The following is a 12,929-nucleotide window of genomic DNA, read 5'->3' as shown; positions in this document are numbered from 1 at the left end:
TAGTGGTGAAGTTGTATGTTGCAGCTGAATACCCCTCACCTCACCCTCCAATTCCAAACATGAAAGAGAACCCGTGGTAGCCTTCAGTTGTCATAAAAACTCAAAAGGTGTTTAGTTTGTCCAGTTTGGGCTACTGTAAAAAACATGGCGGCCTCCATAGTAGAGAGGACCCGTTCCTAATGTAAATATAACGTTTTTAAATATAAAGGGTCCATTCTAGAGTAAAGAAAACAACAATTCACACAAGCCCACCCCTGGGCCCCCCCCTCTGGATCTGCCCCTGCCTGATTTGCATGAAAATAAACCCAACAGGCCCAGTATATGTTTGCAGGAAGCAGCTTTAATAACTTCTAGGCTGCAAACAGATTTTTACCAGCTTCTTGACTATTTTCAAATCAAAATTTAAACCACTCATGTTCCCCTGGGCCTTAGATTGATTGCTTTCTGCAAGGCATTTTTATTTTTGAATCACAGTCTGAATCTGCAGTCTATTTTGTGATAAAAATGTGATAAATACATTTTAAAAAATGTTTTAACATTGCCTTGGATTTCATTGCCTTATATAAAGTAATTTAAATGACCTCTGCCTTATCCATAAATCCTTCAAAAACACTCAAACATAAATCTTTCATCTGACATATTTTATGACAGGACATTTGTCTTTATTCGTGAAATACAAAAAATTGTCTCAGCTCAGCATTTTTGAAAGAATCCATATCACATTGCCTCAAAATCATCTATTTCGGCGAAACAGTAGAAGCCACTTTAGACCTCGACTGAGAAAACTATGTTGGGTGCTTGGTGGATATTTGTGCACACCACTACAATACACATCTTTGTGTGTGATAAAGAAGGATATATTGGAATGAAAGCTCCATTGCCTGACAGTTCCTTGTGGCTGAACTAAAATCCCTGTAAAGCGCAGGCCTCTCGTGGCATAAGTGCTTAATTAACAATTGTCCCAGCTGGAGATGTCGATGTGCCACTGGCAAGTCTCTAACTGTCAGTCTGAGAGAATAATACAGTTCTGTCCTTCACTGATAGACATGATGACAGATGTAATAAAACAATGACTGGTGCTACATATGTTCAGAGACACTGTTTTAATTCTTGTACGTTACAACCTAAGTCTACAACAGTGTGAACCTACCTATTTATTTCTGCACAGTTTATGGCTCAAACACAGTTAGTCTGTCAGGCGGTCCACTCTCAGGTAGTTTACAACTCCTAACTCCCACACTAGGATTAACAGATACCAGCCCAAAATATATGGCCATAACAAGAATAGCTATGTGATGGAGCTTTTGGGGGCTTTACACTGTAGTTGCCCCACAACAGTCAAATATTAAAACTAATACAAATACCAATACTAAAGTTGTTACTTTTACTTTCTACCTTGCTTTTTTCATTGTACTGTTGACCCTGTGAACATGACAAATAAAACTTGAAACTAAAAATAATAATAATAATAATCATCATCATTATCATCGCCATCATATCATTATTATTATGTTGTTCGTTATTAAGTTTTTATTTTTTATTATTGAAACAAGAAGAGGAAGAAGAAACAACCCAATAACCTGCATTAAAAAAAATGATAATAATAATAAAGCCAATCACGTGTCTGTCATTGATTGGTGACTGGTGACATCTAGCGGTTAAAAGTGAGACACGTGAGCAGCGTCAGCTGCAGGATCAGTATGAGTTGCTGTGTTTTCTTTCATTGACACTTTAGTTATGAATGAATGAATGTTGCAACACACCGATGCTGCTGGTTTGTTCGTGCACGTTAGTTTAATGAATCCTGTGCAATATCAAGTCTTATTTTGAAGGGATGCTGATCCTCTTTCATTGACCTCGGGCGACACAATAATTGCAGCAGCGTCATATGAATAACACAGAGTGAAATACAGTGTGTGTCTTCATCTCTTCCCCCCCCCAAAAAACCATAATAACAGTTCGCTGTGACACGCGACCAGTTGGCTACGTCAGGCTGCGCACGTTAGCATCTGGCGCACGCAGGGTGGAAGTGAAGGGAACCGCTCACTTGTCCCTTACGAGCTTTTTACCAGCCCCGGGAGATCCCGCAGATACTTGACAAATGGCGCAAATCTGTCCCTGAAGCGAACCTGGCACATGCCGGGCGGCGCAAAGTGGCTGTCAACTTGCAAACCCAGCTGGTTAGCCGGATGGCTAGTGGCAACGAGCCGCCGTGCGTTGTCGGACAATCGGCTAGCGAGGCTCCGGCTAATGCGCCTTTAGCCACCTCGCTGTCACTGACATCCCACCGTGCGCTGGCGACACGACATGTCCGCGTAACTTTTTGTCCGCCGGACACTCGGTCGCTGCAGAATTTCCACAATGGACAGCGAGCGCAGCAATTGCAGGCCGCAGTTCGGAGACAATAGCAAGCTAACCCAGCTAGCGAGCTGCCGAGGCTGCTTAGCCCGCTAACAGCTCGTCTCGCCCCGGGTGCGTGTCTGGAGCCGCACTGAGAAAAAAAAAAGGTATGTGGTTAAACCAAACCCGGCTCTGCCTCTCGACACTGTGTGTGTTCTTACTTCGCACGTGATCAGTGGGGGGGGGAGACGTTATAAGATCTGTAGGTGCATCTGTTAGCGAGCAGGACAAACTTTGTTTACTTATTGTTGCCTTAAGTACCGTTAGCTAGCTCGTTATTAGCTGGTTAACTTCAAGCTAGCAAGTCATTGATCCAGGGGGGAAAAGAAAAGTTTGAAAAGATGCAGAGGTGTAAATGTAATAAAGTTCAGCCGCTGGTGGTTTGAAGACAGTCACACGAGGTAAACATCCAAGTCTATTATTATGTTGCTGTTCTAATGTGAGCACCTGCCATGACAGGAATAATAATGTTTGTTAAGTGTAAACATCCAATTTCTCTGCCATGATTTCTTCCGATATAAATGCGTAGTGAGCTCTGTTGATTTGTTTAATTCCAGTTCAGTTTATTCTCGCTACTCCAGCATTATAACTTTAATGGAGTGCTGTTGTTTGCAATATCAAAGTTCACCATAGTTGACACCTGTTACCCTTTTTTAGGTGTCTGCACTATGGAGGAGGAGGATATGACGGAGGAAATCACAGCAGCTTGTAGCCAACCCATGTTCCACAATCAAGACTTAACCGTGGCAGACCGGGGCCCAGCATCCTGGCAGCTCAGCTCCGACCTGGTGACAACTGAGGATGGGCTCAGTAATGGCACCTGTGAAGTTGAGACAATGGACCACTCGGCTCTAAAGAGTGACGACATGTCCGAGTTTTCGAACAGCGACCTCTCCCTGCCCGAGGTCTGCATTTCCACCAACAGCAGTAGCCTTGAGGAGGAGAATATGAACCACGAGGTCCAGCAAGCTTACAGGATATTCACTTGCTTTCTGCTGGACAAGCACAAAGGGATCGCCGGCCCGTTCCTCCATCCCGTGGGGCACCAGGAGGCCCAGCACGGTATCGGAGGCGTCCGGGGACGGGGTCAGGCGCAGCTCAGGCAGTCCATGTGTTTGCGGCGGATGGAGGAGAAGTTCACCAGCCAGGAGTATGGGACAATAACCGAGTTTGTTGCAGACTTCAGGCTGATGTTGGAGAACTGTTACCGCTACCACGGGGTGGACCACTGGATCTCCAAACAGGCTCAGAAGCTGGAAATTATGCTGGAGCAGAAGCTTACATTGCTGTCCAGGTAAACATAGTGCAATTACATTGTTGAACAAATTGTTTAGCTGCTAAATGTTCAAAGCCACTACACAATTGTAATTATAGAGGACCCCAGTGGTGTTTTCTATGTAATGTGCATCAGTTTAGGTTAATATGGGCAACATATGTGAATCTTGGCTCACAAATATTTAGTAGATTCAGTTATTGAAACAGAAGTAGTAGATTTACTTTATTGACTGTCCATAATTCTACTCTGCATAAATACAAAGTGTTCATAGTACATTAATAATAATGACAGTAGTCATGATTATTCTTAATGAATGAATGCAAGTGTGTTCTTCAGCTTACATGATCCTTTTGTCGATAAAAATGTACACCATTAATGTGGATATACTGTTTATTGCCAGTAATCGTTAAAGCTACCTCAAAACAACGTTAAACTTATTGACACATCTGTTTCTCCTCCCCATCTAACAAACAAGGACGCTGCGAGAGAAGACAACCTTGGCAGTGACCTCTAAAGGTCGTTTTGGTGCTGAGGAGGAACGTGGATCGGGGGGCACCTCCACGAGAAGGAGACTGGCGCCTCGGAGCCTGGCTACTATCACTGTTGGTGGGCATGAGTCTATCATGGTCCAGAGCTTGCGGCAAGAGGAGCAACAGAGGGTCAAGGAGGAGAAGAGGTTAGTGAACACATATTTAAGATGGAAGACTAAAAGTTGCTGTCACAGGTTGATTGTTTATAGTGTAAAATATTACAAAAATAAACAAAAAATCATATGTTTTCTAACTTTACAGGCAACGTGAGCTCGAGAAGAAAGAGGCAGAGGAAATGTCAGCCAAAGAGGTGGAAGAGTGGGAGCACACCTTATTGTCACAGGCTTCCCCCCACACTGTGGATGCACTTTGGGAACTCCCTGCCATAGGGCATTTCCTCTGCCTGGCTCAGACTGCTCTTAACCTCCCAGAGATTGTATTTTTTGAGCTGGAGCGTTGTTTGCTGATGCCTCGCTGCAGCCTCCTACTCTCCAAAATCATGTCTTCCCTGCTGTCCCCTCCCCAGCGGAGGGCCACTCTGAACCGGCGGCCTGCACTGCCTTACCGCCGCTGGGAGTCAGAGCTCAGGCAGAGGGTCATGGCCTGGTATCGAGTTGTAGGTGCCTCCCATGATCAGCCAGGTCGGGCTGAGCAGCTGGGACTCTGCCTCCAATTTTTCAGCACCCTTGGGGAGGTGAGTCCTATGGAGGAGAATCCTTTTCACTTGCTGCCGTTCTACCAGCGAGTGTGGCTTCTGAAAGGCCTGTGTGACAATGTGTATGAGACACAGAAGAGTGTGCAGGATGCTCTGCTGGCCCAGCCTATCCATGAATGTCGGGAGTCTATTTTGGGCTATGACAGCAAGGAGAATGCCTATATACATTTCCCACACTTTTGTGGGGCAGACTTGAGGATCTACTGCCAGAGCCCCAGCGCACCCCCGGCCTTCCCTTTCCCTTCTGTATGGGTAAAACGGCTCGAAATGGAGCCAGGGACAGAGGGAGAGGAGTCGGATGGGATGAAGGCTGAAGGAAACGAAAGTGACAGGGAGTGGTGTGGACGCTCCATGGACACAGGAGAGTCTGATGATTTCGGAAAGGGGAGAGCAGAGACATTTGGCCTTTTCGAAAGGGAAAATGGGGATGAGGAAGAACATAAAAGTTTAAAATTCTGGTCACTGAAGAAGGATGAGGGGTCTGAATCAGGGTCCTCTGATGGAGACTCCTGTGAATACTCTAAATTGGACTTAAAAATAGACACTAACTCCGTAGCCCTTCCCTACACTAGCCCAACTAGAAGATGTGGTGTGAAAATACCTCTGAAAGAAGAGACAGTAGAGTTGGAGCATCAATCCAAGAGATTGAAACGGCAGAGGGGCTTCTCATCCTCCTCAACTCGTACCATTGAAGCAGAGACACAGGAGCCCTGTCTGAGTGTAGGGGAGCACAGCTACACAGGAAGGTCTCCCGCTCGCTCAGTGACTCTGGCCTCCCCAACCAAACTGGTGGGGCTCAAAATGGAAGGAGAAAGTCCCAGTCAGGGACGCCAAAGAACTTCCTGTATGGAGTGTTGTGAAAGCAAAACAGGTTATGCTGAATCAGAGGGGCGTGGATGCTGCTGTGGAACATCAGGGTTAGCTGCACAGGTGTCTTCTGAGAGTACTCGGAACTCAAGTGAAGAGAGGGCGAGCGACAAAATTTGGACTAAAAAGAAAAAGCGGAAGAAAAAGCGAGGGAGGGAACAGCTGCCGGGGGTGAAAGGAGAGCACAAGCAGCTGCAGCACGAGGACAGGGTGAGGCTGTGCCCAGCTGAGGCTGCCAAGCCTGCAGTGCGGCGAGTTGCCACAACAATCAAGAGCAAAGACGGGAAGAAAAAACATAAAACAGGTGAGAAAAGGTCTGATATTGATGCTTGTTCAGCAATTTCATTTAGGTTTGTATCAACTTCAAACTTCATTTATTATTGTGCATTTACTGCCACAGTGACATGTGGGATAGTTTCTATGTTTTCTTAATTATTCTGTTTTTGTTTTTTTAAATGATAACTTAAACCAAGGATGTTGAATGTTTGGTGATTGTATCAGTTTTCTTTTTGACAGGAAAAGATCTAGAATCTTCACAGAACATTACAGATGAACCTTCAGTTGAACCATCCTTCAAGGTAGTCACAACCATGCTAAAATATACATTCATCTCTAGTATCGAGAATATATAGTGTATATAGAGAATAATTCATTATTCATTAATTCAGTATATGCATATGAAGGTCTGAGTCCTCGTGCAGCAGCCGCAGGGTCGGTGTTGATATGGCCCTTTGCTGCATGTCCTCCCCATTTTCTCTATCCAATGACCCAAAATATCTTGAAAAAATAATGATAATTCTATAACAGATGTAAAATCTTGATTTAGGCCTTTCCATTCTTCTGCCCCTTTTTTCGTGTCTCTCTATCTTTATTAAGATATTATTACACGTACTTGGTTTGTTATTTCTCCTCTGCAGTTGGTCTGCACCAGTCTTCAAGAGTTGAGAGAGCTGATAAGTAAGACAGAAGATGAGCTTGATGACTTGGAGAGCACTAAAAAGAGACTGGTAGGTGATAATCCCAGTTCTGTCAAGACGATCTCCTAATCCCCCCCAGAGCCTTCTGTATTTAATGGAAAATACAATGTGATCACACATTTTCATACTGATCGCTAATATTTCTTTTACATGTTTGTAACAGCAGGGTCGGTGGTATTATCGGAGAGAAGCAGTAAAGGACCTCCACAGCACTCTAATCAGACTACTGAATGAGCTCTCACCCTGGGAACCCAAACTTGTAAAGGCCTACCAAAGGAACAGGTACAACTCGTTTTACATTTAAATGATCATAAAGCAGAATAGTAAAAACAACTTTGATGAAACTGCTCTTTGTTTGATTTCGTTATTGTACTTGAAAGAAACTTCTGTTATATCTTTATTTTCATGCTTCTGCATCAGGCTTCGTTTGAAGAAGGAATTTGATGATTTCAAGAAGCACCCCGAGTACAATAATTTTGTGCGTGAGGAGTGTGTTTCATCATCATCATCAGATGAAGATGAAGAGAGGGGTTTTGGGAAGGACATGTTTTCACTCACAGATCTTTATAGAAGATCAGAAGAGGAAGACCTGGAACATGTGGTACCTAGAGGTCTTTGGAGTGGAGGTAAAGTCATTAATTAAAACCACTGTGCCCTTAGGTGATTGTATTTAATTGTCCTTGAGGAATTAAAATACATGTCAGGGCGTTACCCAGTCAGCACCAGCTAAAATTGAGAAACTGTAGTAAAGTGTTTTCTTCTCTGAATAGTGATGTTTGCTAATCATTATGAGCATCAGGGCTTAGTAAACCTGAGCCTCTCTATGCCCCTAGGTCAATTCAGTAGACCTCGCCCAACCCCAGTCCCTACGTGTCTGTTTGACCTGTTTAGATGACTAACTGATCCATGCAACCCTAATAGACATCTGTATTTTATTCTCAGCAAGTGCCAGGGGTTTTGTGGCTGACTCTGCTGGAGAATCAGTGGCGACCTACACACCTCCCATCCACCTGAAACACCCTCTGGCCAGCACAGAGACAGGCGTCGGCCTGCTACCAAGAGTTCAGGCTGGCGGCAGAAACATTGCTTCTACTGCTGACTCTGGGCCACCGTCTAGATCTGAACTGATCCCATCAAATCAATCCATGGACTCAAACTCGGCATGGGCACCAGGGTTACCAGCCCAGACTCCACTGTCACTCAGACCCACCATCCTCCACCCCACCACTGGATTACCTAAGGGCTACACGCCCATCCCCACCCTGCTGGCTAAGAGTGTGGGAAACAAAGTGACCTTAATGAAACGGCCTGCTGATGGTCCAGGGTTCAACAATATTGAAAGACAGAGCAAAGGGTCTTTGTTCTCCCTGCCTGTCTCTGCAATGGTTACGACAAAACTCTCAAAAGCACAAACCTCTACATCCAGTTCCCAGCAGATCTCACAACAAATGCAGCCACAAGGACAACAACACACACAGGTACACAGACAGCCAGGAATGGCCACAGTGACGGCAGCTCCTCTCAAATCACCACAGGCCAAACCAACCCAGACTGTACCAAAAGGTCCTGTCCAGGTGGTGTGCAAGGCACCTGAGGGGCTGGGTCAGCTTGCCGGGAAAGACGGCAACAGCCCAGTCAAGATCTCAGTTCATCCTGTCATGAACCACAGCACTGGAGAGAAAGGCATGCAGCAAGTGGTGATTCTAACGTCGAATATTCTTATTCCCAAAGCTGAAGAAAAGGCGTTGTCTTTACATCAGCAGCAATCAAAGGACATTCAGGCCCCGGTTTCTAAAGTGGCCAGCCCCTTCTGTATTTCCACCAGTGTGCCTGGGTTCAGCATCCCTGAAAACAGAATCCCTGTTCAGCAAGTGGCTCCCTTAAAAGATCCCAGGAGAGTGAGAACACCCTCTCCTTCTTTTCCCCCTCGTCAGCAACAGGGGGTCCTGAACACAGCAGGGTTCAAGAGGGCACATATCTGCAGCCCCCAAGCTAGCTCACCACACGGTGTCATGCCAAACCTCTCACCCATCAGGTCTCCTTCCAGTGCAGTTTCTACTGAGCCTCTTGAATCTAAAGACCTTAAGCAGGAGCTTAAGACCGTGTGTATCCGTGATTCGCAGTCAATCCTGGTGACAACTAGAGGAGGCAACACAGGCATCGTCAGAGTTCAGACATCCTCAGGCCACGGTGGGCTTGGCTCTTTGCCCACCAGTCCAGTCATCACCATCTCACCTCAGTTTAAAGCCTTCCTCGTATCCAAGTCGTCAACGGCGTTTTCTCCATCTGCTCCCGCTCAGACGTCCCCTTTCAGCATCCCAGCAGTGGCCCAACCTCAGAAGCAAGATCCCTCAGTTTTAAAGTCTCTTTCCACTCTCACATCCCCCATGCACACTGCAGTCACTGGTAGCATTCCCATTGCAGTCCCAGGAAGCCAGACTACAGCTACTTCTGTTGCTCTATGTCAAGACTCTTACACCTCAGCTTGTTCTACAGCTGCAAAAAAGATTGGCCCGCTAGCGCAGACAGCCGCTGCTGCTTCACATTTCCAAACTTCATCGGTAAAAAATACTGCCGCTGTCCCATCACTGAGTAGTTCTGGTGTTCCCCAAGTTCTCACACAAGCAGAAGTCAGCAAGACGGGTGTAAAACGGCTCAGTACAGACGAGCGATCCCAACTAACTAAATTCATCCTGGTCACTCCCTCCTCAACCCCCACCTCAGCTGTAGCTTTATCAAAAGGCACAACCTCTTCCACAAAGTCACCTACTAGTTCCAGAGTCATGTTCATCAGCCAGCCTACAGCCACATCTTCCCCCACCTTCATGGGAAGCATTCCAAAGCAGGCGATAGCAACAGCAGCCAGTGGACAGCAGCTGACCACTTCATTAACAAGTCAGACTCTAAAGATGGGATCAAGCCCGGGCCAACCTATCGGCAGTGAAGCATCGCCCATGGTCCAGAACATCAGTCTGCCCTCAGGTGGGTTTGTATGATGTGATATTTTTACCAGAATTGTCATGACTCATGTATTTTTTGTTTGATTCAATATATTAATTTGTGCACGTAAACTTTATAATGTAGTGCGAGGAATGCTTTTTTTTTTTTAGATGCTGCCGTATTGAATGTTGTCATTGTACATTTAAGTAAATATTAAGCAAATCAGTAAATGTTTAAATGTATACGTTAATGTATTACATCGGGCTATAAATAATAAGCCTATGTCCAGGTCAACCTTTAAAACAAGGATTCAATTAGAAACATGGAAGACTATAAGCTCACTGACTTTGTAATGATGCTTTGATGGGCAGTTTGTCAACATGAAAGTATTACTTTGCTGTCAGAGATGAGGAAAGCAGTGAAAACGATACACTTATCTCAAAAACCTGACTTTTATTCGATCAAAAAACCCATCTCAACTTGTAATACTCATACCCAAAATACAGCCCTATTATCAATATCAAGCTCTTGAATTAAACGTTTATATAATGTGTTTTTAGGGGTTCAAATCCAGTTGTCAGGAAAGACAACAACCATTGGACAGACCATTGGTGCCCTGTCACGTTCTCCTTCCAAGAGCACTTCCCTCTCAGATACAGGCTGTCCCACAGCTGCCACCCATGGACTGGTCCCCGTCACAAATATCATCACACCCTGTCCTGCACAGCATGCCTCTCACACTTCCCTGACCACCAGCTCGCCGCTCCAGGGTACAGCTTCCTTCACTATGCCCTCCCATACAGGCATGTCCACATCTGTTGCTGCCACTCTGCCCGCAGGAAACACGATCCAGAAGCACCTCAGTATGTGTGCAAGCGAACCAACCAGCAGCACTCCTGCTCAGGTAAACACTACTGTGCAGAGTAGTCCAGCCCAAACCTCAACACCCCCTCTTGTCCGTCAGCAATCCTATATCCAAAGTGGCATTGGTGAGGAAACTTCCTTCTCATCTTCCTCTCAACTTGCTCAAAATTATACCCATAAATCCATTTCCTCAGCAACAACCACCAGTCCCCCATTCTCCACCTCTTCTACTGGCACAATCCAGCAGAGGGTAGTCATCAACACTTCTACACCGCTTGCAGCTGGCACTCAGATCATTCTTAACAATGCACGCTTTGTAGTCCCTCCCCAGGGTTTAGGTCCAGGCAGTCATGTCCTTATCATCTCTAGCCCTGCACCACAACAAGTGCCTACTGCCAGCGTTACCAGCACCGGAGCATCAGCACCTCCCCAAGGGGCAAGCCATGCCACAGTAGCGCCTCAAGCGCCAGTTTTACCCCAGTCCCCAGCTAGGCTACCTGGCGTACCAGCTGTAAGTTCTCCTTTTGTAACCTGCTCACCTGCTGTTGGTCCTACACTGTTAGCAACCACTCCCAATGTCAAACCAGTTCAACTAACAGGAGCACCTGGCCTCGGCTCAACAATGTTACACAGTAGAACAAATGTGTCTGCTCTGCCTAGATTGTCATCTGCGCAGGCTGGTCACTTTGCATCATCTCCTTTAGGTACACCCACTCTGGTCTCACCCCCACCAAGGTTAGGCAGTGTACCGGCTCTACTCTCCCCAGTGGTTACTAGCACCCCAGCTTTTCATTCAGCACTGGCTCCATTTAGGTTACCTGCAGGTACAGCCACGCAAGCTAAATGTTCAACCACAGTCTTGTCTGCAGTAGCACACTCCCTGCCCAGATTGTCAGCACCTCTTTCATCCCTGTCAGTTTTACCCAGCCCATCAGCTGTATCTCTCTCCAGTCCTGTTATACCAGTTCCAACGTCCATGTCCTCTAACGCAGGTCCTCTGATAACAGGCACACCTCTGCCTTCTTCTGTTGCTGCCCAGCAGTGTCAAGGCATAAGGCCCCAGCAGACAGCAGTTAGAATCGCGGCACCCTCCACAGCTCTATCACAGGCTTTACTGCATACGGGAGTAAGCAACACTTCTATCAGAAAGCAGGTGCCTGCCCTCATGCAACCAGTGCTTGCTGGCACACGAACACAAGTATTGCCAACAGTGGCTGTCCCACCAATTGTAAGCACTGTATCTAGGATGCAAACGCTCCCTGTTGCTACAGTTCCACCAATCGGGAGTACTGTTAATACCTATGAAACGGCACTAGTGGGGACAACGCCTCCATCCAGCAGCACTGTAATAATCACTTCGGCTCAACCAATAACATCGGTGAAGACAAACGCCACCATCCACCCACCTGTCTTTCTGACCAACCAAGCACTTGGAAAGCACTCTTTGCAGACCTCCGCCTTGGGTTTTCATACCAACGTAGCATCCAAGCTACTAATTAGTCCTGACGGAGCTGTTTTGAGCACGGCTCAGTGCCAGGTCAATCCCACAGTGCTGACTGCCTGCCCCAAACCTCTGGATGCACTGCTGGTTTGCCCCAACAGTTCCCGTGGAGCACTACTCACACATGATTCCTCTTTTCTGCCTCCACAGGCAGACACAAAGTGAATCAGTCATATCCATCGCTTGTATTAATCCTGGGATTAGTTAAAGAACTGTTTTCCAGCTGTAGTTTGACTCATAACTTTCATTTAGGACACAGTAGGTTTTACTCTGGTTAGATCATCTTCTAGGTAAACTGTATACTCAATCGAACTTACTGGAAATGTATACTGTGATGGTTTTCTTAAGTGGAAACAGTTGATTTTTCCCAGATGAATGTTATAGACTATTGACTTTCCTCTTTTTTCACCTCATGGCCAGTAATGACAACTGTTGTAACAAAATGAGTAGAAAATGGGATGTTCACTAATTTCAGCTCAAGTTTTTTTAAATACTTTTCAATGCAATTGGATACTGCTTCAGAAAGCAATATTTGGGATACTCTTCATTGGTTCAACTTGTTCTAATTTATCAGTTTGAACAATGCAACTCTCTGTATCCAGATTTAGTCACGTTGTCCTTTTTTCAACTAGTTACTGTTCGACAACTACATTTTACTTTTTAGAAATATAAATAAACCGATAGAGGACTTTGTACAACTTGTCTGCGCCCATATAAAGTCACATTTATTTATTTTTACCATATAGATTTTTCAAAAGATATTTACTAGATACACTTTCATTGAAAATTGTGGACGTTATTGCATGGAAATAAACAATGCGACTGTCCCCAGCATGTGTGTTGTATGGCTTCCTTACAC

At 45.6% G+C, this 12,929-nt stretch overlaps 1 protein-coding gene across 1 annotated transcript; it reads left to right on the top strand.

The window, feature by feature from the left end:
* Positions 1–1,955: 1,955 nt before the first annotated feature.
* Positions 1,956–12,902, top strand: LOC118125925 (uncharacterized protein KIAA2026). Its single transcript, XM_035185008.2, has 10 exons — positions 1,956–2,507; positions 3,058–3,694; positions 4,152–4,352; positions 4,468–6,092; positions 6,305–6,366; positions 6,706–6,795; positions 6,929–7,047; positions 7,186–7,391; positions 7,708–9,747; positions 10,266–12,902. The coding sequence occupies exons 2-10, from the start codon at positions 3,069–3,071 to the stop codon at positions 12,233–12,235; spliced, it is 6,939 nt and encodes a 2,312-aa protein (XP_035040899.2). The 5' UTR covers positions 1,956–2,507; positions 3,058–3,068; the 3' UTR covers positions 12,236–12,902.
* Positions 12,903–12,929: the final 27 nt, after the last annotated feature.

This window comes from Hippoglossus stenolepis, chromosome 18, assembly GCF_022539355.2.
Source record: "Hippoglossus stenolepis isolate QCI-W04-F060 chromosome 18, HSTE1.2, whole genome shotgun sequence".
In the NCBI taxonomy this organism is placed as follows: Eukaryota; Metazoa; Chordata; class Actinopteri; order Pleuronectiformes; family Pleuronectidae; genus Hippoglossus; species Hippoglossus stenolepis.
Note: the sequence above shows the minus strand (reverse complement) of the source record. Positions and strands in the feature narration are given on the sequence as shown.

Excerpts from the sequence above, each read along its gene's own strand:
- LOC118125925 (XM_035185008.2), top strand. The coding sequence starts at position 3,069 with ATGGAGGAGGAGGATATGACGGAGGAAATCACAGCAGCTTGTAGCCAA. Across the intron at positions 6,093-6,304 it reads GAAGAAAAAACATAAAACAG|GAAAAGATCTAGAATCTTCA; the intron begins GTGAGAAAAGGT and ends TCTTTTTGACAG. Across the intron at positions 6,796-6,928 it reads AGAGCACTAAAAAGAGACTG|CAGGGTCGGTGGTATTATCG; the intron begins GTAGGTGATAAT and ends TGTTTGTAACAG.